The sequence below is a fragment of the Typha angustifolia genome, chromosome 9 (genome assembly GCF_048772165.1).
Source record: "Typha angustifolia cultivar Huaian chromosome 9, ASM4877216v1, whole genome shotgun sequence".
Taxonomy (NCBI): domain Eukaryota; kingdom Viridiplantae; phylum Streptophyta; class Magnoliopsida; order Poales; family Typhaceae; genus Typha; species Typha angustifolia.
The window spans coordinates 2,579,150-2,606,905 of record NC_133247.1 but is presented as its reverse complement, the minus strand read 5'-3'; the positions used below and the strand labels follow the sequence as shown (position 1 = coordinate 2,606,905).

The following is a 27,756-nucleotide window of genomic DNA, read 5'->3' as shown; positions in this document are numbered from 1 at the left end:
ACTACATTTTGTAGGTTGCTTGCTGGGTTTTGCAATGCTTATATGGTTTTATAATTATCATTCCAGAAGTGATCACAGATTGTTGAAACCGATGTAGCAGTCTTAACGAATTTTGTGAAGCCAAAGTTATTCATAATGTCTATCTCATCTCACTCTCTCGCCCAGATTTTTCCCATCTTAGCGAGTAAAGTAGTGGGTGGGGTAATTTAAATATTTAACCCCTTACATGTTTACTAATTTATTTCTTTTTCCTATTAAACCCCCGTTCCTCTGCCGTCGTCTCTTTCTCTCTCTCTCTCGCGCGCATTTTTTCCTCCCATCTTCTTCTCTCCCTCTCCCTCCCCCTCTTCACTCTCTTATCACCCCCTTCGATGGATTTGCCATATCTGGAAGCGTCTTTGGGTACGTTGGTGCTTCTTTCTCCTTCGCCTCTTCCTTCTACATGGATTCATCCGTCTTTTGCCTCGAAATGATGATTCCATTTATTTCATTTTTTGATTCTTGATTCTCGATAATATGGTATCTTGAAGTAAGAGTTCTTTCTATGGGATTCGATTGTGCGGGATGCTTTTGCTTGCTTGCTTACATATGGTAACAGTTAGAGAAACCCTACCCTGGGAATGGAGTTTTTTCTTGGATGATGCGATTCGTTGTATTTGTTAAGATTCTTTTGTTGGGAATGGTCGATTCTGTTGTGGAACCTTGCGTAGTTGAAGGTTTTCTTGATCTTTTTCATTTTGATCTTGATTTTTGAGTCCACATAGTAAAAGAAAGAAATGTTTCTTGAATGGCAAACGACGTACTGTTGATACGATTTGCTGGTGGAGACAATCTCGTTTTATTTGTTTCTCCTAGTAAAGCGTTGTGTAAAATATTGTTAAGTGCTTGTTGCTGGATGGGAACTATTGGTAATATGACCAGAGATATGATTCGTCTTCTCAACGGAGACGGAATACATACTCCTCTATAATTCATATTGCAACTGCTTTTAGAGACTTGATTTATATTTCCAATATCTCAGTTATAATTATAATTGTAATTTTTTTATTGCTAGTCAAAATCAAAATTATAATGTTTTTCTTTTTTACTGAGAGTTGCTACAATTTGATTTTATGCAGTTACAAAGCTTGGTGGATTATAGTCTTTTGCATTAGATTGATCTTCATTAAACCTATAGCTGATAATAATATGATTTTTATACTGTTTTGCACATACGTACTCATGATCTTCAAGTTTGAAAAGAGAAATAGGTAATGTCAGGAATACAGAAAAATGTCCTCTTTTGGGCTTAAAGGTGCATTGTCCTTGTGTTCTTATTATATATCTACCAGATACCATCAGAACAACTTTGAAGGGAAAGTACTTAATTTGTCTTACTAGATGTTATACTCATTGGCAACGTCGCCTCAAGATTATGCTTATGCTCATGAAAGAAATCTTCATTATGTTTTTACTTTTTAGTTCAAAAAAGGGAAAGAAAGTTATGCTGATATCATCAGAATAGCATATTAATATTTATTTGATGCCGCCATATGAACTCTTAAATAATTTGGTTATTGACTTCTAGTTTCATACATTATGTTATAAACAAACAACATAAGGCAGAAGATAATATAAATTTAATCATGTAAACCTGTATGCATTGGTATCTGCAACGAGCAACATAAAGCATAATTATGTCGGATGTTAAGGAACTTCTACAGGAGATACCAATGCTTGACTCATTTCTGACTATTTCTTAGCAAACTCTATGCATATTGTGTAGCACAGTAGCAACTAGCAAGATACTCTGCAGACCTTTTTACCTTATTACTATGTAAACAGTTCTCTGTAAATTCTCTTTTGGACAAATGAGATAAATAGTAAAGATGTTATAAGATGAGTCGCCCCATCACTAGTGCATACATTTTCATTCATTCTCCCATCTTCTCGTAATGTCCTCAAGAAGCCATTGTTATTGTGTTTGAATTTCTTAGATATTTTTTCAACTTAGAGGACAGTTTAAAATGCTTCTTAAGTTACTGATAGATTCCTCTTTATGCAGCCATACATTATGATAGACATTACTGTGCCGTGTCTTAGGAAAATGCCATTCATCTAGCTATAAGCACTCTCATAGTTGTAACAAGGATCTTGTTATTAAACTTCTCATGTTATGGCCTTATATCAATTTTTTGCATTATCTAGAAGGTAGACTAAAATCAACCATGTTGGGGCTATGCTAATATAACATATTGCTCATAGTATTAATTGACAATTGATAAATAAGTCCATTTAATATTATATTCATAAACTATAATAAGTTAGTAATGTGGTTACATGAAGTAATAAATTCGTTTGATTGTCTTGAGTCTTGACTGCTACATGTTATGTACTTCCAAAGAAACTTAAGTTACAACCAAGTTACAATCCAAGTGAACATCGGCTTTCAGTAATGTCAATCTATTTGTGAAAAATGTTGACAAATCAAATTCTTCCATGGCAGTCCAATGACTAGGCTTGAAGCCTTTAATTATGGTCTTATGCTCTGATGTGGCTCTGGAATCATCATAATTCTTCCAGGCTCCTTCATTTCTAGTGATTCTAATAATACTTTTTGTAATTTATTAGCTCATGATAGAAAATATTGTTCAGCTTTTGATTTTATAAATAATTTCACTGGTTTGGAATCATGGAAATATGAATATAGGAGCTCAACCCATGTAGTTGTGTCAAGGCCTCAGTACATTTATTTTCTTCATTCAGAAATCTGTTCTTATATACTGACCTGATTATAATGTTATTTAAGTGAGCACCTTAATATATTTATTTTACAGGTTTTATGATATTGATGCACATTTTTGAGACCTACTTGGACTGTCGGCAGCATGCAGCTCTAAAGCTGCCTAGTCTACCAAAACAATTAGAAGGCGTAGTTAGTCAAGAAAAGTTTGAAAAGTCTAGAGCTTATAGCCTTGATAAAAGGTTAGTCTCTTATAGTGATGGTTCTTTTCCTTTAGCAAATACTAATATGCACATGAAGATTTCTCTCAGTATCATGTCTGATAACATTTTTTTACTCCATGTTTTTGAATGTTAACTTCTAATGAAATGAAAGTAAGTACATCTAAAACCAAGCTCGTGCTCTTTCCTTGTATGAGATTTGACATTATACACTATGTACATCTTCAGCCACTTCAACTTTGTCCATGGGACTGTGACTATACTAGTGGATATAGCAGTGTTGTATTTTGGAATACTACCTTGGTTTTGGGAGGTAACTTTTTCAGCCACCTGCCATCTTCTTTGTTTCTTTTCTGTATATCATTTAATAATTAATACCCTATTACTTTACAGAAATCTGGAGATTTAGTGTCATTTGTGGGCCTGAATGCAGAGAATGAGATAATACACAGCCTTTCATTTTTAGCTGGTGTCATGATATGGTCACAGGTATGTTTATGCTTCTGACTTTTGCGTAAATTCAAGCAACAGTGTAATACCATTATTGGGGCATTCATGTACTTTAGAGTTTAGACACACAGTACATGCTTTAACCTGTATGCTAATGTTAACATGTATATTTTTTTTGTAGTGCAAGTTTTAAAGTTTTTTCTTAAATGCATTTTGAAGAAAGAATTGCAGTCACAAGCATTCTCAAGATTATTAACAAAAGTTCTTTCTTTTGGCGACCTATTTTTGTTGAGAGGCCTCCTTCCTGTGACTATTCTCGTTCAATCAGTATTCTTTCTATGCTCAATATCAGACTTGTGTAGTTTTCTATCTTCATACTCAATAATCTAGGATTGTTCAAGGTTATCACTATCTATATTCTAGAAATTAACTATTCTAGGCTAAACCATCAAGTGAGACTGATTGGATGCTGCCAATAATCTTCCTTCTGACTTAAGTCAGTTTGAAATACTTTCATATTATCTACTTATAAATTATGATGAAATTGAGACAGCGAGTTGGTCTAGATAGAACTAAGGCTACAAGGTTGATTCTTCACACATATATTTTTAATTTGCTATAAGTGACTGTTGTTAAATAAAAATAGCTGCAATGGACCAAATGCTGTCGGAACGAGATAGAATCCTCTTACGAGCCTTTTTCATATGGATTTCCTAGAACCTTTACCTTGCTCCAAGAAAAAACAAATAACATGATTGCTCCTAGAATTTGATGATTGTATATTGAATGAGCTAACTTTCCATATAAGTAATTTCTTGAAATTCACTTGAAATTGATTAAATAATCTTTGCTGAATGTTGTCCACTTTTGAGCTTCATCAAAGTGATTTCTCAGTTATTATATCAGCATATAATTGCATCATATGTTAGTTCTAGGTGGAATAAGATAATTGCTAAATTTTGTGATACAAATTCTAGGCTAAAGATAAAATGAATATCTACATGCTAGTGCACATGGACTTAGTTGACAAAGATGATGGTCAATGTGGCAACGTAATAGACAATAGGTTACAACATTCTGAAGTTCTATGATTCTATCCTGAAATAGTTGTTTATTCTGAGCTCTATTCCGAATGGAAAGTGTTCACGTAATACAGAGTTTTTCTTTGACCCATCAAATGACAAAATGAATAAATATTGGAGGAGTTATAAACATTAAAATAGAAATGATATCTTTAGTACAGGTGAATGTGATCTAAAACACAAAACTGTATTAAATCAATATTTATTAACTGCGAATGTGGAAATGTCTTCCATGAGTATCAAAATTGGCAATTTTGTAGTGTTTTTTTGGTCTGCACGCCAACTTTTTATGCTGATATCTTGCCAACTTTGAATATGCAACCAAATGGCAGCATATTGACCACTATCCCATTACAAACTCGGATTTTCTTTTATGATTTTTGAAGCAATAGATACCTTATACTTGCATTGTAATCTATGAATTTTGAAATAACAGAAGTGTGGATTTTGGTTTAGAGAAGTTCTGTTTCTTGCCTTAAGAGTATGTTACCTTTCTTGTGCACATTATTTTGGTCATGCTTATCGTTTTAAGCATATATTTTGTTCCTTTGATTTTCTTGTCTTGTAATGTAAATTTATTTTTTGTGTTCTTTTGTTTCTTTTTGGCATCTTGTTTATTTTGAACTTCATTTGCTTTACTAGGTTTGTACTTTCAGTTGTATGTGCCTTTTTTCTTGGAGTTCTTGTTAGATTGACTATTAATAAAGTTCTTGCCATGATACAGATTATGGACTTGCCGTTCTCCCTTTATTCAACATTTGTGATAGAGGCCCGCCATGGTTTTAACAAAGTTTGTCCACCTTCTCTGGCTTCTTTTCTTTGCCTGTATAATTCCAATTTGCTCAGTTCTCTCCAGAGAGAATTTTGTCATTCTCTTATCTACTTCCCTCTTTTTTCATTCTGACACCTTCAGATAGTTGCTACGGAAACCATGGTTCCTGGAATCTTTCCGTGAGTTTATATTTTCTCTTTTTTTTGCAGCAAACAATGTGGCTTTTCTTCTGGGACATGATCAAAGCAATATTCCTTTCCTGCTTACTTGGGCCACCAATTGTAGCTGCTATCATCACTATAGTGCAGGTGTGGCTTATTCTCCTTTCTTTCTGTGTAGTCATTAGATGCAAGTTCTTTGGGACATGTTCCTCTTTGCTGTCTTACTGATTTTGATATTTATGCAAGAATTGTATGAACCGTCAAAGTTATGTGATTATATGCACAATGTATCTTGTTTGCCCACTAACTCTACTGCTTGTTTATTTCTGCAGAAAGGAGGTCCTTACCTGGCAATATACCTTTGGGGTTTTATGTTCATGTTATCCTTAGTAATGTTAACACTGTATCCGATTATAATAGCTCCTCTGTTCCATAAGTTCACCCCTGTGAGTATCTCTCATGGCCCCTCTGTTTTTGTTCACTACTCACTTTCAAGCCTCATGACTTTCTGCAACAACTTTGAACAGCTTCCTGAAGGAGAGCTTAGAGAGAAAATAGAGAAGCTAGCAGCCTCCCTCAAGTTTCCTTTGAAAAAGCTCTTTGTTATAGATGGATCCACGAGGTCAAGTCATAGTAATGTGAGCCATTCATTCATCAATTTTTTCCAGTTTTTTTATTTTAATAGTATTTTTCACAGTACTTCTTAAATGCAATTCTTACCTGTATTGAGAACCATGAATTTCTTTTCCTGCTGTTCTATTTCAAATTTTCAATCTCTTGAATATAACGTCTACAGAGTAAGTTTTATAAGCCATGGTTGAAAATGATTATTGTTGAGACAAATTTAAACGAAATTGCATTAACTTTGACATTGTAGTGTATATCGAGCTGTGACTTGATATACATATACATCTTAGAGAAGCAGGCAACCTTCAGAGTTGTAGCTTTTCTCTTTTTAGTATTGTTTATTTACCGGTTAGTGATTGTCTGACTCAATTATATTCCCTTCTTAGTATTCTAATTGGGTTTCATTTATTGTTGTAAGTCTGTCTGTACTAATATTATTTTGTTTTATTTTATTTCAACAGGCATATATGTATGGTTTCTTCAACAACAAACGCATTGTTCTTTACGATACTTTGATTCAACAGGTCTGCCCAAATTTACTAAATTTTCAGATTCCGTACATCGAAATAAAGAAAGTAACTATTTCTGTATGAACATTATTGTTGCCTGGGACCGGAATAGTTGCAGCTCATTTAGTAATAAGCTTGAGAACATGCAGATGGAGTTTATTTTTAATTACAGCTATGTAAAGTTTATTGATTAGTAGTTCATGAATTGTAAGATCTTTTGATGGTATGAATGCTTTACTTGGGTTAATTATAGAGAAATTTATCAAAAACTCCATATATTTTGCTTTTATTATCATTTACATCTTACTATATGGATATTTATCATTCGACCTCTACATTTTACTTTTAATGCCATAACGAGTTAACTTCACTTAACAACAACTAACAAAATAGAGAACATTATGTTACTTTTGGAAATAAAAATTTAAAATACCTAAATTACCCTAATTTGAACTTAAAATATGTTTTTTTCTTTTAGTTTACCTTAACCTCAAAAAAATTACTCAAAGTGTGTTGAGGTTATTTTACATCTGTAGTTAATTTAATCCATCTATATGGTAATTGTCTTTTAAGAAAATTAATGATATTTTTGAGATATTAGAAATAAAATGCAGGAGTTGAATGATAAATATTAATGTGGTATGGTGTGAATAATAAACGTAGGGTGCCTTTGATAAATCTCCCTTAAATTATATGATGGCCACACTAAGTTGGCAATGGCATTAGTAAGAAGGTGAAGCTTTTACACATTTTTTTCTTTTTTATTCATATGCCCATACTTATTAATTATTATGGCTCTTTTCACTAGCCATTTTGTAGAATAAGAATAAACAATTCCTAGTTAAGTATTCTAATAGCGCTAGTGGTGGCTAATACATGACATTTGAAGCATCTGGCTTTATTTGCTCTAACCGTCCATCTGAGATAATGCTATACTTGTCCAGCGGCTGTGTAGGAGCTGATAGCATGGCATATCAAGCTTTATTTTACCATTTATTCTTCCTCTTTTAAGTATGGTGATACAGCCATTTAGACTGACTGTTAGGTGAACTCTTCCATATTTATCAAGATTGTGTTGTGCAGATTCTTCCTTTTTCTTTCTTGTCCTTTTTATTATGAGTTATGAGTTATGAGTTATGATTGCTAATTCTTTCCTTCCTATCTTTTTGTCTGTGCATCTTGTGCCCATCTTTTCACTTCCTGCACTGGAGGGGTAAACTAAGTTGGCAATTACAGCCTACTGTTGGCCAAAATCTCACAATATTTTTTACTCACCTATTGTCAGATATACAAAGTTTTTTGATTGAATGTCATCAATATTTAGTTATTGACTCTTGTGCTAAATTACTATTTTGGGAGTTTATAAGCTTCTGGTTAGTATCGAGTGAAGGAAATGAGGTGGCGGCAATGCTGCCTGTTTGGGGCAGGAGTTTGTTCAGTGTCTAGTTATGGTGGAAGTGGAAGCACGCTCTAGGTCAGGCCTGGGCTTATGTATTCACTTATTGGGCTTGGGCCTGTAAGATGATCAGCAAATCTTAGACTTGATAATGGATGTTGATTGGGCCTGAAATTGAGCAAGCTCTGAACCCTGCTCATGTCTACTGAATATAACTGAAGTGATTTTTTTGCTTTTCTTATAAATTAGAATTTATATTTGTTATTTATTCCTTTGTGAAATTCCAGAGATCAATTACAATAGCTCTTCATAGTGGCCTCTTATTATCATTCTTCTTCTTTATAAAAGCCATGCAGGTTCAGGCCACTACTTATTTTTCAAATGTTAATTACATATTTTTCATCCTATGACTAAATTTCTGTATTTGTGATGTTTCTTCTCTCCGAGGGACAATATGTCTAATTCTTTCAACAGTAGGCTAGGCTCTTGGGTCATGCTCAGTTATTTGAAAAACTATTTTTAATTAATAAAACCTGAAACTAGGTTTGTGATAACATTCTGCATTCATATGATTGAAATTCTTGTGCAGTTTATATTCCGGAATTTGAATGCTATTTCACTTAATAAGTCTGTATCCATGTGGTATCATTTTTCAGTGCAAGAATGAGGAGGAAATTGTTGCAGTAATTGGTCATGAACTTGGACATTGGAAACTCAATCATGTAGTGTATAACCTTATCATTCTCCAGGTACGCTTCTGTTTTTCCCCTTTTTTCTTTTCCAACTCTGTTACATCATTTCTGCTAATACTTCTTTATGAAGTTTCCCCTTATTTCTTTTCCAACTCTGTTACATCATTTCTGCTAATACTTCTTGAACTTCATTAATTAATGTACTTGCTAAGGATTAATTGTGATGTGAACATACCAAGAGAAAAAGTACCAACAGGATGGTTGTAAAAATCACTTATGGGCCAGTGTATCTAGGCTAAAATCTTATGCAAAAAGATGCCTGTAAGGTGAAATGGACTGACTGTTTGTTTAGGGTTCTGGAAGAAGTAGCAAGTACTAGGACATCTAACCAAAAAGGTCGAACTAATGAAAGTACAGCAAGTGTAGCCAAAGTAGTGAATAGTATGATGAACTGAGGATCTTAGGAAGGGATTGAAATAAAGTCTGACAGTAGTTCCCAAAGCAATTAGGATTTAATGCTCAGGATAAGCCAAGCAATCAGCCCAATATATGAGATTACAAGGAGCAGATTTAAGGTTGCCGCTATCCTTGGAATGTTCTCTGGAATTGAAGGATTATATTAGGGACATTGGCATTGCTTGTATGTGATGACTGTCTAGTTGATTGGGGACTGGATGAAGATGACAATAAAGTAATTCAACTGGTTTTATGAACTAATGCAACTTGAGGGCAAAAGTAGTGGAAATTTTGAAAATGTCTAAATGTCTAATGAGGTTTAATGAGGAAATGCCCATTAAAAATTTGTTAAGCTTGATAATATTAGTTAATGTTGTGATGGAACCAAGAGATGGAAGCTTCAACATTTAGACTTCAGTTTATTCCAGGCATCTGAAGGTACTGATGCTGGTTATAAAACTGCCATGATGCACTAGTATCACATATTGAGCTTGTTGCAAAGTTGCAACATATTGGGTAATAGAAGTAGGTTGTTGAGCACATAAACAGGAAGTGAATAGCAGACATGAACTATCAAGTAAGCTAGGAATATGGGATATCTTTAATTCTAGGCAAGCTTAGAGCCCAAGAAGTGTATGATCCGATGGTAACATTACAGCAACTGTTTGTGACAATGGTACCAAAGTAGGATGGCGCAGCATACTTGAGTGAACTGCAGCTTTAATGTTTTAGAACTTGAGCAATGCTGGTGTGTGTAAAGGAACTACTGATATCTTTAAGTTTGTAATCAGGTATTCTTGATATCTTTATTGATGCAAACTTAACATTCTCTGTGATTTAGCATGAAGACAATCACATTATGTAATTAGTATACATAAAATATTTAATTCTCTGTGAACGCCACAATTTATCATTTTTTTTGGCAGACTCTTACATTTCTGCAATTTGGAGGATATGCTCTTGTAAGGAACTCAAAGGATCTATTTCAGAGTTTTGGTTTTGGGTCTCAACCAGTAATTATTGGCCTTTATATATTTCAGGTAGGCCATTTTCACTCTTTCTTCCTTTTTTTCTTTTCCTTAAGGTATCTTTATTTGGGTTTGTTATATTTGGAATGTTGAAATCTTAATTACAAGATAATAAAGGACATTTGCTGTTTCTTTTACACTTTCTATAACAGAAATTGTGATGTTTCTTTTTGACAACTGCATAAGTCAATGTGTTGAGGTAATTGTCTCATATTGTTGTCATTTTATAAATATAGAAGACTGCTTTTGCTGAACTTGCAATGCTAGAAGAAACATTTGGAAATTGTTACATGCTTTTTTGGGTCAAAAATGTAGCTCAAAATGGCTGAAGGTTTGGAACTTCACTTTTTTATGCGACTGTTGGTATTATTGTCTTCTTATATCATTTTAATATAGTGCAAATTAGTTATGCTTGTTAGTTTTCTTTTTCCCTTCCTTTTCCCATTCATGCTTCAGTGCAGTCTATCTTGAGTGTCATTAGTTGCATCTTGTTGTACATTTTATGTACTTTTTTTTATTTTGCTGAAATTAGTTGAACTAATTGTAACCTGTTAACTTGGATGAAAATATTGTTGCAAAATGTAACGGGATACTTCATATTTGCAGCATACAATTATGCCACTCCATAAACTTCTCAGCTTTCTTCTCAACCTAGTCAGCAGGGCATTCGAGTTTCAGGTTATATCTGGTCTTACTGTGCCTATTCATTTGTGCAGCCACTTTTGTTGATATCAAAGCTCAGTCTGAGTTCTTTATTACTTTGTAAGCTATTTTGATTATTTACTGATGTACATATGCTTTCCAGGCTGATGCTTTTGCAAAGAAATTAGGTTATAGGGAAGCACTTCAAGCAGGCCTTGTGAACTTACAGGTGAATTGCTAAGGTCCTTGATCATTATATGTGTTGTCTTAGGATGTTTCACTAACTAGTCTTAATGTTGCTTTACTTGTCTCTTGACTTTCGAGAGATAGTTGTAGTGCTATCTTTCAAACAGCTTTTGCATTGGTAAAGCAGGTATACAACCTTTTGTTATAGGACAATTATATCCCTGTTTTGCAAAAAATTATGTGGTCCTTTAAGTTCAAATAAGATAAGCAGGTAAATAGTGATTCATGCTTTGATCTTGAGGCTAAATTAGATGTTGTCTATTAGGTGGTGCGATGGGAAACTGCATGTTCCACATTGAACATCGCGGTTCTGTCTCATTGATCTTCATGCTCTTCCTTTAGGACAAACTACAAAGAACCTCTTGCTATATGATATAATCATCTATCTCTCACTCACGCTGCTACAATAAAATATAGGCATTTGGAATGTCATGTCTTTTTCTAATTCTTTCCATCAATTTTGGATTTGCTATGATATCAAACATGAAGCAGAGCCTTTCATGACTTGTGTTTTGCCCCCAGAATCTGTCTGTTAGCTCAGCTGGCCTTTTCTTACTGTTCTAATTTTGCATGAAATTATACTTTTCTAGTCCTCTCTGCTCAACTTATGGTCATCAGTTCAACCAAACATACTTACATACTTTTTTTATCCTCTTTCTTAATCTGATCATAGTTTGTAGTTAATATACAAATTTTATAAATTAACTATAAATTTTGTAGAAAAACTATGAATTATAGTTAGAAAAATAAGTAAAGATGATTCTTTTAGCTCTTTCAATAAGAGAACAATCTAAGGTATAATTAAGAAAAGTGCCCATAACTAGATATTGCACCTTATTTGCAACACATTAAATTTTTATTTAGAGAAAACCAAGCAATTCGAATTAAATATACCAACTATATCGTAGATATGCGAACATCATAAATAAAGGAGAAGAAGAAAAGAAGAAAAGAGAAAGTAGTGACAATTATTTTCAGTAGGGAACATAAGTAAAGATGATTCTTTTAGCTCTTTCATTTGGAAAACAATCTAATGTATAGTTAAGAAATTGAGTTAGAAAATGAAAGTGATCATAACTAGATATTGCACCTAATTTGCAACACATTAAATTCATTTTAGAGTAGTATCTCTTTCACCTTATTTGCATATGGTAAAAGGAGCTATTCATATACAAATTCTAACTGGACATGAACAAATGGTTCAACCAAACATACTTGCATATGGTAAAAGGAGCTATTCATATAAAACTTAATTTTGTGAACCATTTGTTTCATGTCCAGTTAGAAGAATAAATAGAATTCTCCAAGTTGAAACTATCCATCGATTATCCAATTGAAGTCATGGAAGATTCTTCCATTATGCAATTAAGTAACGTAAAATTATTCCTGGCAATGTCGATATAACTGCAGTACTTAGCTCCAAGGTCAAGCACAGATGTCTTGTATTGGGTTTCATGCTTGAGCCTTGAAGGGGCATCTCTGAAAATGCACAGTGAGATGTTTTTACGAAGAGCTTAATTACAGAAAAGGGTTCATCTTGCATTCTCGCCGATCCCAAGTGTTTGGACATCAATTTCTCACTCTCGTTGCACTCCATGTGAATGGTTGGTTACATTGTTGCCAGTTGTTAAATGGTTGAGTTGCTAAAGTTATCATTTCTAGTCTATTTATATGACATGATTGTTGATTGCACTCCATGTGAATAGTTGGTTACATTGTTGCCAGTTATTAAATGGTTGAGTTGCTAAAGTTATCATTCCTAGTCTATTTATATGACATGATTGTTGATTGTTAGTGATGATTCTTCTTTTTTTTTAAATTTTATATTATGTTAATTGTTATTTCAGGTAGAGAACCTGTCTGCTATGAACACTGATCCATGGTATTCAGCTTACCACTACTCTCATCCTCCACTAGTTGAAAGACTTGCGGCTCTTGAAGAGTCTGACAGCAAGAAAGAAGATTAGTTCAAGCAGCTAAAAATATAATATCAATTTGATTTCCTCATCTAGTCACTGTTCAGTGCTGCGATTGTATAGAGCTGTAACTATGACCGTCAAACATCTACTGTGGATGTTCGATCAAAGGCAATTGTATGAACGCAGCCTGTCTCAGCTGTATTTCTGAAGGGATCTTTCCCTGAATCCTATTAGATTACTTCTGATATATATAAGCAGCTGACATAGATTTGACACTCCATGATACTTGTATTGCAGTGACGAGTAAAGAACAGAAAAAAAAATGATTTCGTACATTGTTTGTTTTCTTTAAGAATGAAATGGGTGATTTTAGCTGCTTGAATGTGCCCATAGCGACCATGAATGGTGATTTGTTTAATTTGATGTATTGTTCTACTTTAGATTGCAGGCACTAGGCGGTCTGTACAATAACCTTTTGGCCTTGAGATATTGGCACTGATGGACTGATGCCTGTTCTTGTGACAATTTTGAGCTCAATACAAGCATGCTCTGGAGTGGCATCACTACTACATGGCCAGATCATGGATACATGATCAAATCAGGCTTTAATTATGTTGTTGTTGTCTGTAATGCGCTCATCGGCATTTATGCAAAATCAGGGAGGCTAGACTTTGCGGAGCAAATGCTCAGGAAGATGAATGTGAGAGATCTTGCCTCCTGGAATTCAATGATCACAGCATATACAATTTATGGAGATGGTAGGTCTGCTCTAAGGATATTTTATGATGTAAAGAAAGACGAAAACATGAGCCAAGTGCTATAGCATTTGCTAGTGTCACTTCTGCCTGCAGTCATTCAGGTTTAGCAACAGAAGGTTATGAATGTTTTAAGAGCGTGGTGAGGAACTACAAAGTTGAACATAGCATGGAGCATTATGCATCAGTAGTTACCTCATTGGGAGGTCAGGAAAGCTCAGAGGCTGAGTCCATAAAAGAGATGCCCATCAACCCTGGGTCATCTGTATGGGGATCACTTTTGGGTGCCTGTGGGCTTCATGGGAATGTAGAAATTGCCGAAAGAGCTGCCTGCCAAGGAGTTGTCAGTCTTAGACCCTAACAGCAACATATGGAAAGTGAGTTTATCAAACGCTTATGCATTGTCTGGAAGATGGGAAGATTCAGCAAAGATGAAAGCTGATATGAAGAAGGAAGGCGTGAGAAAGGAAGCAGGGTGGAGGTAAGAGGCATGGAGAGCTTTAGGTTTAGGATTGCAGATGCTAGACCCCCTGAAACTTATAGAATCTATTAAATGTGGAGAAGTATCAACCACCATATAGCAGATACTTGTGCTGATTCATATATTTGTACGAGTTGGCGCCGACGAATCCATTGTTTTTAGTTGGTGTCTTGGGAACATACTGCAACATACTTTGATGTATAATTGAAATAAGTGGATTTCATAATATACCATCAAAAGATGATCTCAGTTAAGCTTTAGATATACAAGTATCTTGACTTACGGATAAAATTTATGAGTACTCTTGTATGTATTGCGTCAACTATAAGCCCCTAGTTTTGAATTCAATATTGGGTAGATGAACGTTATGAGGTTCACTCTTTCCTAGTATGCTTAGGCACTTGGTTCGGTCTCAAAAGCCAAGAACAAGCGTTTCACAGGGGCAACGAATCTTTTCCGTGTGGTGCGATGCTTCTTTTATTAATGGCAGGCAGTAGTCACCAAGTTTGTCGTTTCTATTTATTTTTGCTTTTGTCTTCTTTTCTTTTTGTGCTTTTGTCCTTCATAGTTGTTTAATGTTCAAGTAAGCAAGCAAAATCCACAGCATTCACTCCGATGTGGACCACCCAATTCCAGAGAACAGCGTTCTTCTATCCATTATTTCTAATATAAAAGGTACCAAGTAGCCGTTAGAAGGCATCGAAAATTTAAAATTGCCTCGATTTTAAACTAGTATATACACTAGCAAAGAACAAAGGTTAGAGAAGATACAATAGATAACTTTTACGAGGAATAATGGTTGGACCCATATACTACCAAATATTGCAATTTAATCCACCTACAGGTCGACAGAACTAGCTATCTTAATGGTAATGGCACCTACCATCGTTGGCATATGGCATGATATGTGGAAAGCCACGTATTGTAGGTATACAATGCTTGCAATGGGATAGGTACAGTGCAAGAATAGAACCAACTTAGCATTGAAGGAGGTTATTAAATGTAGTATCAGGGCATGTGATCACACATGAAAAAATTCTTGCACAAGGGGTATCCAAACTTGAAAGGGTAGCATATTCAAGAGTCTGGAAGAAAGACAAATACTAGTTCAATGTAATCGGAGTAGCTGGTCATGAGTATGAGCTGGGACAATAAATTACCAGTTTCGAATACCTTATCTGTAATTTTATAGTTTAATAGTATAAGCATGAGATGACAATTCCCACCATACAGTTGAAAAGGAGATCAATTTCCTAGCAGAGATCAACATGCAAGCAAAGAGGATGTAAGAATTAATGACTGATATTGAAAGATATGTGCTGACAGTTGAATGCTAGAAAAACTCATTAGTTAGTCTCCTACTTGTATCAATTATCTCCATGTTGTCTGATGGTCCAGCTTGCCAAACCTGCCATCTTCTTTCGAGTTGTCTCTGTCCAATTGTCGAGAGGGAGCTTCTCGCCCTAATTTGCGATCCTGAGATAGATATTAAAACAAGAAGTCAAGGAAAAAAAAAAGGAAACTAAAAAAGAGAAGGTACTCTAATACTAAGGGCTTATACGTGTTTTCTGCGAACTGGCAAGTTAAGCATTATGTGAAAAATAGATTAAGCTCAGAGTTTTGGGCATACATCTCTGAATAGCAAGTCATCCATTTCAAGCATGTGGATTACATGTCCCATTTTAGGTCTTTTATGTCCATCAGGATCCACGCACCGAAGGGCCACCAGAAGTGCCCTTTTGAGAGCTTTGGAAGAAGGCTTCTCAGATAAGTTAGGATCCACCACTAGCTCAATTTTCCTCTCTGCAACCATGTTCTTTATCCATTCAACTAAATTCACCTGAAGGGAGAACAGTATGAGAAATCTACCTTCAAATTAAAAATACATCATCGGAGAGAGTATGATCTAAGAAACAACCTCCCCAGGTGGTCTTGTGTAGTCTACAGGCGATCTGCCAGTTATGATCTCCATGGTTAATACTCCAAAGCTGTAAACATCACTCCTCTCGTTTAGCATTCCAGTGCTAGCATATTCAGGTGCTACGTAGCTGCAATATCCATCGTCAGTCATGTAAATCTTAGGCTCTTTTATGAAATTGTATATAATTTGCTAATACTCATTTAGACTAACCCAAAGGTACCCATGACACGAGTTGTAACATAGCTCCTCTCTGAGTATAAGAGCTTGGCAAGCCCAAAATCTGATACTTTTGGGTTATACTGTCGGTCAAGAAGTATGTTGCTAGATTTAACATCACGGTGAACAACCTTTGGCTCAAGCCCCTCATGAAGATAGGCCAACCTGGATAGAAGGTGGAGAAAAGTTTAAGATTTCACGGTTTAATATTTAAGTAAAACAAGGACAGGTGGAGAAAAGCCCTTCACATGATGCTTGACTTCGGAAATTGACCAGCAAATAAGATAATGGATGACTATCAATACCCTCACCACTTGCGTTCAAAAAACTAAAGGATTTCTATCAGTTTGTTTTCATTAGTGTATCGTAACAAGAGTGATGCAGATGCACATGATGCTTGACTTCAGAGATTGACTAGTAAACAAGATCATGGAGCTCTGGTATCATGAGGATATCTGCTACACTAATTGCAACTACCCCTCCCGATATAATTTTGAGGAGAAAAAGGAAATGCATATCAAGAAAGTAAATCTATCAGTCTATCACTTATAAGGTTAGACCACTAAGAACGCCAACAGAAATAACAGAGACCTGTATCACTTTCATAGAGTTGGCCGTAAGTTTCCTCTGGAAAAGAAAAAGAAAAAGAAAAAGAATGAATGCATGGAACCTTCACTGCAGAAGGGTCATTGATCGATTTATTTCTTAGCTTATGAACTAGCAGGAGAAAAATATCTTACCCCTTAGCCGTTCCAAGTATTATGTTCATCCTCATAACCCAAGTCAGTGGACTCACATCCCCTGCATTCCCATGCAGCCACTGGTCCAGATTACCATTGTCTACATACTCATACACAAGCATCCTAGCCAAAACAGAGAAGGATCAAAATTCTCCATTACTACAAAACAAGAACACTCAAGGAAAATGATAGGCGTAATTTCGTAAGAGCTACCGCAGTACCTATAAGCTCCCTCGACACAGAAACCGAGCAATCTAACCAGATTCTTGTGCCTAACGCGCCCAATAGCTTCCACCTCCACCTTGAACTCCTTTTCTGCTTGTCCCCTGAGTAGATTAAAAAAATCATTACAACTCTCGTTTATTATTAAGAGGGTCTTCACATACATAAATGAAAACAAGGAATGAAAGAGAAGGAGAACAATAACAACAAATCTGAAAAGGAAACACCATTTCAAGAATGGGCACCAGAAATCCAATAATCCATCTATATGCTGCAAATAACTAAACAAAATCACTAATCTACAACCAGATATTCGAAAATTATATATATTTGTTTTAATCCAAAGAGAAAGAAAGGCTTAATGCAACTAGGACCAGGCCACTAATTAGTACCTGCAATTCTTATCAAATAACAAAACCAACAAGTTACTAAGAAGAGCAAAATCTATAACTTCAGAAGATTCAAACTTCTACTCGAAAAACCATATTAAGTGGAAATCCGAGTCAGGCATTTCAACAAATACCTATTATTGAGCAAATTCTTGATCGCCACCACGGTGTTATCGCCCAAAACCCCACGGTAAACGATCCCATACCCACCCTCCCCGATCACGTTCTCCTCGGCCAACCCACCCGTCGCTTCCTCCAACTCCCTCAACGTGTACCAATGCCCCCAACCCAAATGCGACACCTCCGGCAGTCCCCCGTTTCCGGTCATCGACGGCGCCGCCGCCTCGCCGCTGCTCGCCGTCCCGGTCGTCGACGACGACACCGGCGGCGCCGGATTACGGCGGTTCTCCCCGAGCACCACACGGTTCTCCGCCTTGCCGATGTCGACGTGGACTTCACGGTTGTGGTGGACGATCTCGGTGATGTCTTTAGAGATGGGAGGGGTGGATTCGTGCGCACGGAGCTTGAGGTGCTTCGTGGAGCGGCGGCGAGAGGACAGGCAGAGAGAGAAGAGGAAGAGGACCAGGACGATGGAAGCTCCGACGCAGATGCCGAGGAGTACCCATAGCTTTAATCCAAATATGGAGGTCTTTTGTGATAACCAGGAGTTGATGAATCCTGCGTCTAAAATTGACATATTTCTTCTTTCTCCTATCTATAACTATACATCAAAAAAAAAATTCAAAAGAAGATTGGAAATGGAGATGGTAATATGAAGATGGAGAAGGGCTTCTTCGCTACCGTGAAAAACTTAGTGTACCAAAATGGAAATCAAGCTGAGATGGAGATGGAAACGAGGAAATCTTTAATGAGCTTGCTGTTTGGAGTTTATTAATGGTGGCCACCGGAGAGGATGACGTGTCTTTGTCTGGGAAAAGTTCCTGTGGCTGCATGTAGTAAGTGCAGAAAAGAAGAGTCCGTCGGTTAGATTAGGACATCACTGATCACTATGCACTTGTGAGTGACAAAAGCGTTGGAAGAAAATTGTACGGAAGAACCGGGGTCAAGAGCGGAAAAGGATCGGAATACAATTATTCAGTTTAATGTTGGGGGCATTTGCAATTTAATACTTATTTTTTCAGTCGATAAAATTAGGTTTTTAAAAAGTGATGTGTATATATTTTCTATAATAATAAATACACATTTTGCTATAGTAGAATTTCACATAATTTTTATTATTTAAAAATAAAATATAATTACGTTGTAAAAGGTCCGTTAATGCTAAGCTTTCATTTTCTGTACTAAATATATACTTTTCATTATAAAATGCACACAATTTATATTGATGCACAAAATCCTAATCTTATTATTACCAATATTTAAGAATTCAAAGAGGAAAGTTATATATATATATATATATAAGCCTCCAATTCTCCACGTCAGGCAATTGACGGGCAAGAGAATTGGATTTCTTGGTTTAAGTTGAGGCATCAATCTTCGTTGCAAGCTTATTTATAGGGAAAGTAAGAGTGGAAAAATGTTTAAATGCTGCATGTCTGAGCACAATTAGTCTTTACTAAAAGCAAAAAATTTTGTCTCAAGATATTCTTCTGAACAGGATGCAAGCACATGAAAATCAGTATAGAGGTATTGTTCTAATGAAGCTTTTGCTTGGTTTGCTTCTCTTTATGCATGGGCAAGGTGGAGCTTTTGCTCAATTTCACTTTAATATCATTGTGAGTCTTCCCATCCTCTAAAAGAGGATAGCCTTCACTTCAGAGGAGAAAGGATGACTTGCAACTGAAGTAAATAGATTCCCCGGATAATACATCTTTTCGTACCAGTTAAACTGCATCATCTGCACTGAGTCTTAAGAGGATTAAAGCATTAGCATTTAACTTCTTATGATCTATTTTCCTCTGTAAGACCAGGTAAATAAACAGTAGATCAGCCATATCGGTGGGTTAATGATCAGTGGCTGTTCTAAATCACTGAAGGCTAGTTATCCAAGATCAATATTCTAATTTCTAAAACATAATCCAAGACAATAAGAATCATCAAACCTTAGTTATGCTGTTGTCTTAAACTCTTTTCTCCTTGGCCAATGGTTTAAAAAAAATAATGCTGGTGGTTGCCATCAGTTACTGCTGCTTGAGAAGGTAGCTTACATGAATTCTCCTTGTTGATGTTTCAAATCAAGTACCTCTGCAGGTAGAGATGGCAGTCTCTCCTATGCCAGCAAAGGATGTACCAAGATCCACTTTACTTATGAAGGGTGCATATCAGCAGGTGTAACAGAAAACCAGTATATTGTTGAAAACAGAGGTGCTACAATTTCAGAGGAACTGATACTTTACTCAAGGGTTTGTAATGCATTAATGATGTTCAAGCTTATAACTTGGTTCTGATACATCTTAATCAATGCTTATCATCCTTTTCTAGTATGTAAAAGTGACAATTTCATATTGGTGTCCATCTATGTTTTCTTACTTCCGCATCAGAAGAACAACAGTATGTGCTGCTATACTTCTATTTTCTCCAAGACTATCGACCTTTTCATGCGTCTTTGCTTTGAGGTTTACAACAGCAGGATCAGCCCCAAGTAGCTCACTTAAGTTGGCCCGGATGGCCTCCTTGTGTGGGCTCAGTTTTGGCCTTTGTAAGATTAAAGTCGCATCCAAGTTTCCTAGCTCATAACCTGCTTCATGCATGAGTCTCACCTGAAATGGAATTGCAATAAGGATTACAGAATCAAAATATCTGACAAGAATGATATAGAAAGTAATAAATAGATTGCGGCAATTAGCATGAAAGGACCTGATCAAAATTGACTATACCACATTCAAGAGAGAAACATTTCGAGAAAACAAATAGGCTATATGAACAATGAAAAAGCAGTTTAGAAGCATCCTACAAGAATACTCATGAAGAATAGCTTTTGTATGAATGTAAAACCTAAAACTACATATCTTTTTATTCCATGTAAGAGTGCCTATAACTGAGAATACATTTTCTTAATTAGCAAGTTATATGTTGTAATGTGGATGAGCCAAACCATTAGGTACACATATTGTAGTTGACCTATTATTTGTTGAAATTGATCAAGTAAATCTACTTCATTTACTACATATGAACTGTTTATGCTTTCTAGGTACTAAAAGGATTAGCAAAAGATACATTGTTCTCCTGCGGGCATGATAGGCTCAAGAAATTGAAGTAAGACAAAGAGCATGATAAAACCACAAGCATGTGCCAGATATGCAATGTGATTGGTGAGATTTGCCATCATACCCCATGTGATAGTATGTTAGTGTCATGGAAAACAATCTGGACATAAGAAAAAAAACCAGGCCAAAATGTTCGCAATCCAACTTAAAACTTCTTCCATTAGTTCAAGATTCTGTCCATCTATTTCTGCAAGGTTTCACTAAGCAAAACGATAGACCAGCAATAACAACTTCACTGAAATAGCATATGAATGCTATCTTGACTCAAAACATATATATATATATACACATCTTTGTCATCAAGCAGAATTGTCTAGGTGATGGTTAAATCAGAACCCCCTAGCCTTTCGTCAACCCTGAGAATTCAGTTGGCTTATAACATGGAAGGTCAACAAAATTTTCAGATATAAAATAAAGTTTTCTTCTTCTTTTTTGTAGAGACCAAGCAAGCAATCAGGTCAATTCAACCATTAGGTTGGTCTATTTATATGATAAAAAGAAAAACGAGACCTACGTGGAAGATGCAGTATAGATTCCATCGAAGTAGTAAGAAGTACAAGGAGATCAGTATATAACAAAAGCAAGACTTAATCTTGAGCCCTAATCCTACATAGTAAAGAGAAATGGCAAAGGAGACCCTAATTCTCAGGGAAGATTACTGCACAAACATATAGAAAGAGCAAATAGTAATTAAAACTCACAGCTTCTCTCATGAAGACCGACGAAGCCGCACCCCTCCATTTGGGGTCAGAATCTGGAAAGATTTGCCCTATGTCAGGGAGACCCAACGCTCCCAATATCGCATCCACCACGCAATGGAGCAACACATCCCCTGCGCCATCACGAACAATACCAAATTAGATGAACCCCCATATTCTACCAATTCGATACAGATAACCATAGTAGCCCAATTACCATCCGAGTGGGCTTCACAGCCGCGATCATGGGGGACGTCGATGCCCCCGATGATGAGCGGGAGGCCCGGCTCGAGGCGGTGGAGGTCGAATCCATGCCCAATTCGATAGGGAAGCGCCGGAGGAGGTTTCGTCGTGGGCTTCACGGAATCCTGTTTCTCCACTTGGATGGCGGCGACGGCGGTCGGAGGCCGAAGGCTCGGATGACGCCGGAGAGGTCGGGCGAAGAAGGTGATAGAGCTAGGGTTTTGGGAGGGAAGAGAGACACTTCGAGTTCCCGATGTCGTAGGGGTAATTGGAGAGGCCAAGGAGATGGAGGAAGCCATGGTAGACTGAGAGAGAGGGAGAGAGCGAGGGCGAGCAAGCCAGAGAAGGGAGTCCGGATTCAGGACTCGGGAGGGGTTTTTGACCGTTAGTACCCGAGTACAGTTCACTTTAATGCACAGAATGACGCAGGTTATCCTGAAATTCCCGGTGGAGAAGGGAATATCTTCATTTCACACCCAACATTATATGTCGTTTCATTGTTTGTAATTCGAATCCGTGTCTTTTTAAAATACCGAAGAGCACCCTGGATCACCCTTAAGGCATTTTCTTTTCAAGAAACAACATAAATAGGGTGTTTTTAAGATTTAAGGAGAAAAACAAACGTCTAATTTAAATACAAAATTAATTAGTAAAAGTAGAAGATACAAATTAAGATGAACGCAGAATATAAGGTGTGAAACAAAGGAATCCCATAAAAAAGGGACAAAATAAAGTCTTCGGCCCGATAAGCTATGCCACCGAGTGGCAATTGGCATGTGGCAATGTTTAGTTAGATGCACTTATTTCTATCATCCTGTCTCCATCCGTGTAACAATGTAACATGGCGAATACGAAAATAGAATATTACTAGCATTTTGTTTGATTTGAAGCAAAGAATTACGACACTAAATAGAACTGAATTACCAAGAGTGACCTACAATAAATAGTAGGGATGACCGGTCTGGTTGGTGTTGCTTTAAAGATTGAAAAGAGACTGCTTTAAAACTCCTTTAAATACAGAGAGTTAGAAGTCATTATTATTCTAGGGGCTTGTCTATGTGCATTGCCTGGATATTCATCTCTGATAAGATCGACAAGGATCTGTATCTCATAATATCTTCTAACTCTGTCAACAAGAATAGGAAGAAAGCACAATTCAGCTTATTTTAATGTCATGATGATAAATTAATTTAATGAGATTCACCTCCACGATTGGTCTACATACAATCTCACCGCCTCTTACAAAATTTCGTTCTCTTACAGTAAGAGACTATTAGTCGCTACAATATATATCCTACACAGCTAAATCAATCACCACAAATATCACAGTAGATCTGAACTCCTGATGATTGCAAGATTATACATCCTCGCAAAAATGCCCACACTTCCAAATTCCTTTACGAGGTAAGGCTTACCTTCTTACCCTCCAAACGGAATGTCCTGCTGCCTTCTAACTGCATTGAAATTGACAAGCATGCCATGATTAGAACATCCTTATATATGATTCAATTCACAAGCTTGCCATGATTGATAGATAAAATTGAACTAGTTTTACAAATTATCGTGCAAAAGAAATTTATCCAAAGATGTAATATATATATATATACCTTCTTCTTTAGGTAGGATAGAGCATCACGTTCTGAAGAAAAGTTGGCAAAGATAGATCCTGAATGTGCATCAAGAAGTACTTTAAGCTCCTTTAACTTCAATGAATGTGAAGGGGCCTGCAATTACTGATGTCAGCTAGCAATAAAATACCAACTACCAGCAAACAAATCTTGACAAGAATGACATGTAGACCTGACAAAGGAGCTTTTTGCACAACTTTTTCAGCTTGATTTTGGAATTAATATTAATCTTCTGTTCCACTTCATCGCTCTGCTTCACTTCTGGTAAACTGCCAGAATCAGCAGAATATTCACCTTCACTGTCACTGAATGATGTCTTCTTTCCCTTCCAGTGACAGCCAGAAATCTTCTTGGGTTGTCCCTTGATGCCAAGCCCCTGCTTCCCAGCTGTAGCTTTATCCTGCAAAAGGTGAACAAAATGTTTAGAAAAAGATTACGACATAAATATGATTCATTACTGTAAAAATAATGTGTGATGTACTTCCAGGAATAAACTTCATCTATACTTTAGAGATCTCACCATAAATGGATGTGCAAAAAAACCCAAAATTACAAGCTATGTCCAATCCATGAAGGATCATGCATCATGAGAGCTGTTCAATCCATGAAGGATCACACAGCTGCTGCATGAAAGGACAATGTCCACCGACCAAGAAGTGGGTGATTAAAGTTCAAGTAGACTCAACTTGAACAACAGTAAGCTTCTAAACCTCTAAAGAGTGTACATAACACTTCTAACCTGCTTGTTCAGAAGAATCAGAATAACAATCACCTATTCATGCCAATGAGATGATTAAAGGGGCTCATAAGATTCCTCTTTCTTATTCTTAAGCGTTCGGATGCCAACAGTATCGGTTTAACTGGGATATCCTTAAAAGAAGCATATGTTCATACTCAAAAGAAGCATTCTCACATAGCAGTCTTGTTTCTCCCTTCTACAGTTGTTATACAACTATCCAATTATGAAACCAATTATGCAACATTCTTTAACTTGAGCTTGAAACAGGAAGGTCAATGCAGCAGTTAGTCCATAGGAACTACATCTAATTCAGAATTTCAGACACTATTGAGTTCATGGTGGAATAGCAATTGGACAAGGGCACTATAGATCTTTACGACATTAAATTTGTCCCATTTTGATGGTATACAGCAGTAACAGAAGGAAACTTTAACGAACATAGGAATTTATGGAACAAAGTCACTTCCTGAGGTTCTAAACCTGCCTATTAAGGAATGCGAGAAAATGAAAGTTTATAGATACAACTTATCTCCAAAAGTGTTTCACAGAGTAGATAACAAGTAGGTAAAATATTATAAAGCCAGTACTTCAGGGTTCTCTTCCCAACAAACGAGAGTTCAGCACATCATTGCCCATGAACATGTAGTATAAGAAGGCTGGCATAGCCATGTTTATCTTTATGAAGTGGAGTCTTTTAGGACGTTAGCAGTAAGAAACAATTGGAAATTTGACCAATTCAAATATCCAATATTCAAAGAAAAGAGCTGGGGAAAAGTAAATAGAAACTGGCTCTCTCAGAGTCACTTTTTCTCCAAACACATTTGCGCAGGTCCTATACAATAGTATTGTATCACTTTTTCTCCAGCCACATGCAGCTTGATAGTAATTTGATTTATTTTTATAGATAAACATATAATTGAGAAATGAACCATTTGATCTGCTCAAATTAATAACACATAGTCACTAAAGTAGATGCAGCGTAGATAAATCCAGAAGTTCTGGAAGGCTTGAACTTTATAACTAAAGAAACTATTATAGTGCAGTAGAAGTAAAGAACACATCTCAGACAGGAGATGATCTATATTCTATAGAAAAACATTAAATCAAGAGACTACTCACCTGGACAAGTTTGTAAAGATTTTCTTGATCTTCTTCAGCAAATGTTTTGCGCTTGTTGGAATCTTTATCGACACAAGATTTCTTTGTAGACATTTGTGTTCCAAGAAAACCTCCTGATATGAACCCATGTTTGTGGCCCCACCAGTTCGCATCTTCAACTTTGGTGTCTACAACAATGTGCACAATAAAAAGAGAAATTTTACCTTGCCAAGCCAGAAATATAATGGGTAGAACTATGCACTGAAGATATAAATTATCATATTAATATGGATGTGCAAAGCACACCTTCTTCCTGACTTATACTGCTTTCCGATACATCTGAAAATGTAAGATCACTCTTTAAATCAAGATCCATCTGGCAATTATCTTCCACTTTGTTTCCCTGCATGTGCCAACTATAACTTCAAGATTCATAAATTACACTAAGCAGAGAATTTTTAAAGGGCAACAAAGAAAAATGTCAAACTATCTCAGTTTGTTTTTCTAAATCATGTTCCAATTTCCAGGTTTCTCACGGTTCACCATCAATTTCATCAACAAATAATATTATTACTTACAGAACTGTGCAACATGGGAAAAAAAAGCAAGTCAAGAGGTTTGCAAGCTCACAAGAATTCCTTGAAGATCCTTTGCTGAGTATGCAGTCACAATCTTCCCTCTCTCTCTTTTCTTGTACCTATTAAAAGTTTAAAACAGAATGAAAGACAAAGCAGGAAGAACAGAAATAAGTATAAACTTCAGAAAACAGAACCAACCTTCCTTGAGGACGGGTGGCTTTGCCGACTGAATCATTTTCTGATGCATCTTTTCCAGTCTTAACATGGGCATCACTTCCGTCAGCTACTTCTGCAGATGAATGTGATGAAAATGTGGCTTCAATGAGATAAGACAACAAAAGAATAAGTATTCACTTTCGAAGTACCTTCCATAACAGGTTCAGCAGCTTGCTACCATTCCAAGAAAGAATCATGGAAAAGGGCAATTATCGAGATGTCAGAACATGACAAGGAACTAAAAGCAGTTTCACGAAACATAATTATCAATCATGCTTGATTAGAGAAGAGCTTACCACTTTTAAACTTTTAAGGATATTGTCAAATTGAGAGGTGTCAAACACCCAATTATTTGTAGTCTTATCCAAACCAACACCTGCAAATGAGATCACATATCATCAAATAAGTCTGTCAGTCATCACTGCCAGATGGAGTATTTAATCAAGTCTTATTTGTGAATACAAGTCCATAACAGCATAACATATACAGAAAGGATATCATTAATTACCTGTAGTATCCTGCTTATTTTTCACTCTGACATATCCTTTTATGCCTTGCTTGTCCTTACCAAGGCCTTCACCCTCTTCCCATCCCTACCCAAAAAATAGAAAGGAAAAGTATGAAAATGAAAAGGATTTCAATGTTCAATTGAGCATATATTTCCACAATATACAATTTGAGTAACAGAACAAACAAGAGAAGAAAAACTTGGAAATCAAGCCATGAATAACAAATTAGACTGATCCGTTTTTGCCAGAATGACGAAATGCATCTCCTTGTGGCATGTACCATACTGCTGTACAACAGCAACTACATGTGTTGCTTTCTACTCTCCATGTTCCATTAGACTCGAGCTTTTACTAAAAGCTTATGTGAAATTGATGTCAAATTTGTCGAATTATAACATAGAGTCACACCAAGACCTATTATTACAGCAAAGATTATTGGAAAGATCGACGATCGTAGGCATGCAAAAGGATCAGATTTTACAAACCAGCACATACACCAATAAAAACCTAACAGTAAGGTAGCATGTACAAGTTATACAGATTAGTTAGCGAACTCACCGCAAAGAAGTTAACCTTTACAAGCCACTCAAAGAAACAATTTCACAGCCATCAAATCGATTTCATGCAAACAAATAAGGAGAAAATTCAAAATCTTGCGATGATCGAAAGAGAGATAAAAATACCATTTGCTTCATTAGGCGGAAGGCGGCGGACTTCCTGGCGACTCCGACGTAGCAAGCGGGAGCTTCGGGCGCAGCCATGTCTATCTATTAACAGCTCTTCGCCCCTGACGACGATGCCGCCGAGTCGCCGCCTCCGAACCGGCCAAACTGCCGGCTTGATCCAAGGTCCAAACAACAAAGTTACGGGAAACTAGAAGTTAGAGAGGAAACCCTAAGAAGAAAGAGGCAAGGTTTTAAAGCGGTCTCGGCGTCACTTACACCGTCAGATGCGTATTGGATCTCTCCAGTTAGTGAGGATGCGAAACCTTTGTAGGCTGTAGGCCTGTAGCCCACCCTTGGATCCAGTCTTGCTCGTATAAATGGGCCCAGTGAAGTACTGGAAAAGGCCCATACAATAGTTAGGATTCGGATCCAGACCCGTCGTCATTGGATGATTCGCTAACCAAGGCCAGGACCCCGGATCGGATTGACTTAGGGGAAATAACGGATC

General features: G+C 36.5%; 4 protein-coding genes across 4 annotated transcripts; 1 reads left to right on the top strand and 3 right to left on the bottom strand.

Moving 5' to 3' along the window:
- The first annotated feature begins 244 nt into the window (after nt 1–244).
- LOC140767032 (CAAX prenyl protease 1 homolog) lies at nt 245–13,313 on the top strand. Its single transcript, XM_073106776.1, has 14 exons — nt 245–402; nt 2,817–2,964; nt 3,172–3,256; nt 3,337–3,432; nt 5,200–5,265; nt 5,457–5,555; nt 5,741–5,854; nt 5,936–6,046; nt 6,497–6,559; nt 8,597–8,689; nt 10,015–10,128; nt 10,723–10,794; nt 10,922–10,987; nt 12,852–13,313. The coding sequence occupies exons 1-14, from the start codon at nt 372–374 to the stop codon at nt 12,969–12,971; spliced, it is 1,278 nt and encodes a 425-aa protein (XP_072962877.1). The 5' UTR covers nt 245–371; the 3' UTR covers nt 12,972–13,313.
- A 2,109-nt stretch (nt 13,314–15,422) lies between these two features.
- Nucleotides 15,423–18,617, bottom strand: LOC140767031 (probable serine/threonine-protein kinase At1g01540). Its single transcript, XM_073106775.1, has 7 exons — nt 17,782–18,617; nt 17,258–17,362; nt 17,037–17,159; nt 16,291–16,461; nt 16,078–16,207; nt 15,790–15,999; nt 15,423–15,635 (listed from the first exon to the last, which is right to left on the bottom strand). Exons 1-7 carry the CDS (start codon nt 18,342–18,344, stop codon nt 15,531–15,533), a joined length of 1,407 nt encoding a protein of 468 aa, XP_072962876.1. The 5' UTR covers nt 18,345–18,617; the 3' UTR covers nt 15,423–15,530.
- Nucleotides 18,618–19,999: 1,382 nt separating this feature from the next.
- Nucleotides 20,000–22,253, bottom strand: LOC140767022 (2-C-methyl-D-erythritol 2,4-cyclodiphosphate synthase, chloroplastic). The gene is made up of 3 exons (XM_073106766.1): nt 21,790–22,253; nt 21,576–21,706; nt 20,000–20,367 (listed from the first exon to the last, which is right to left on the bottom strand). Exons 1-3 carry the CDS (start codon nt 22,112–22,114, stop codon nt 20,134–20,136), a joined length of 690 nt encoding a protein of 229 aa, XP_072962867.1. The 5' UTR covers nt 22,115–22,253; the 3' UTR covers nt 20,000–20,133.
- Nucleotides 22,254–22,976: 723 nt separating this feature from the next.
- On the bottom strand, nt 22,977–27,485 carry LOC140767020 (G-patch domain-containing protein 1). The gene is made up of 11 exons (XM_073106762.1): nt 27,267–27,485; nt 26,583–26,667; nt 26,371–26,450; nt 26,224–26,248; nt 26,057–26,147; nt 25,911–25,977; nt 25,587–25,683; nt 25,302–25,468; nt 23,616–23,843; nt 23,423–23,539; nt 22,977–23,269 (listed from the first exon to the last, which is right to left on the bottom strand). The coding sequence occupies exons 1-11, from the start codon at nt 27,342–27,344 to the stop codon at nt 23,213–23,215; spliced, it is 1,092 nt and encodes a 363-aa protein (XP_072962863.1). The 5' UTR covers nt 27,345–27,485; the 3' UTR covers nt 22,977–23,212.
- Nucleotides 27,486–27,756: the final 271 nt, after the last annotated feature.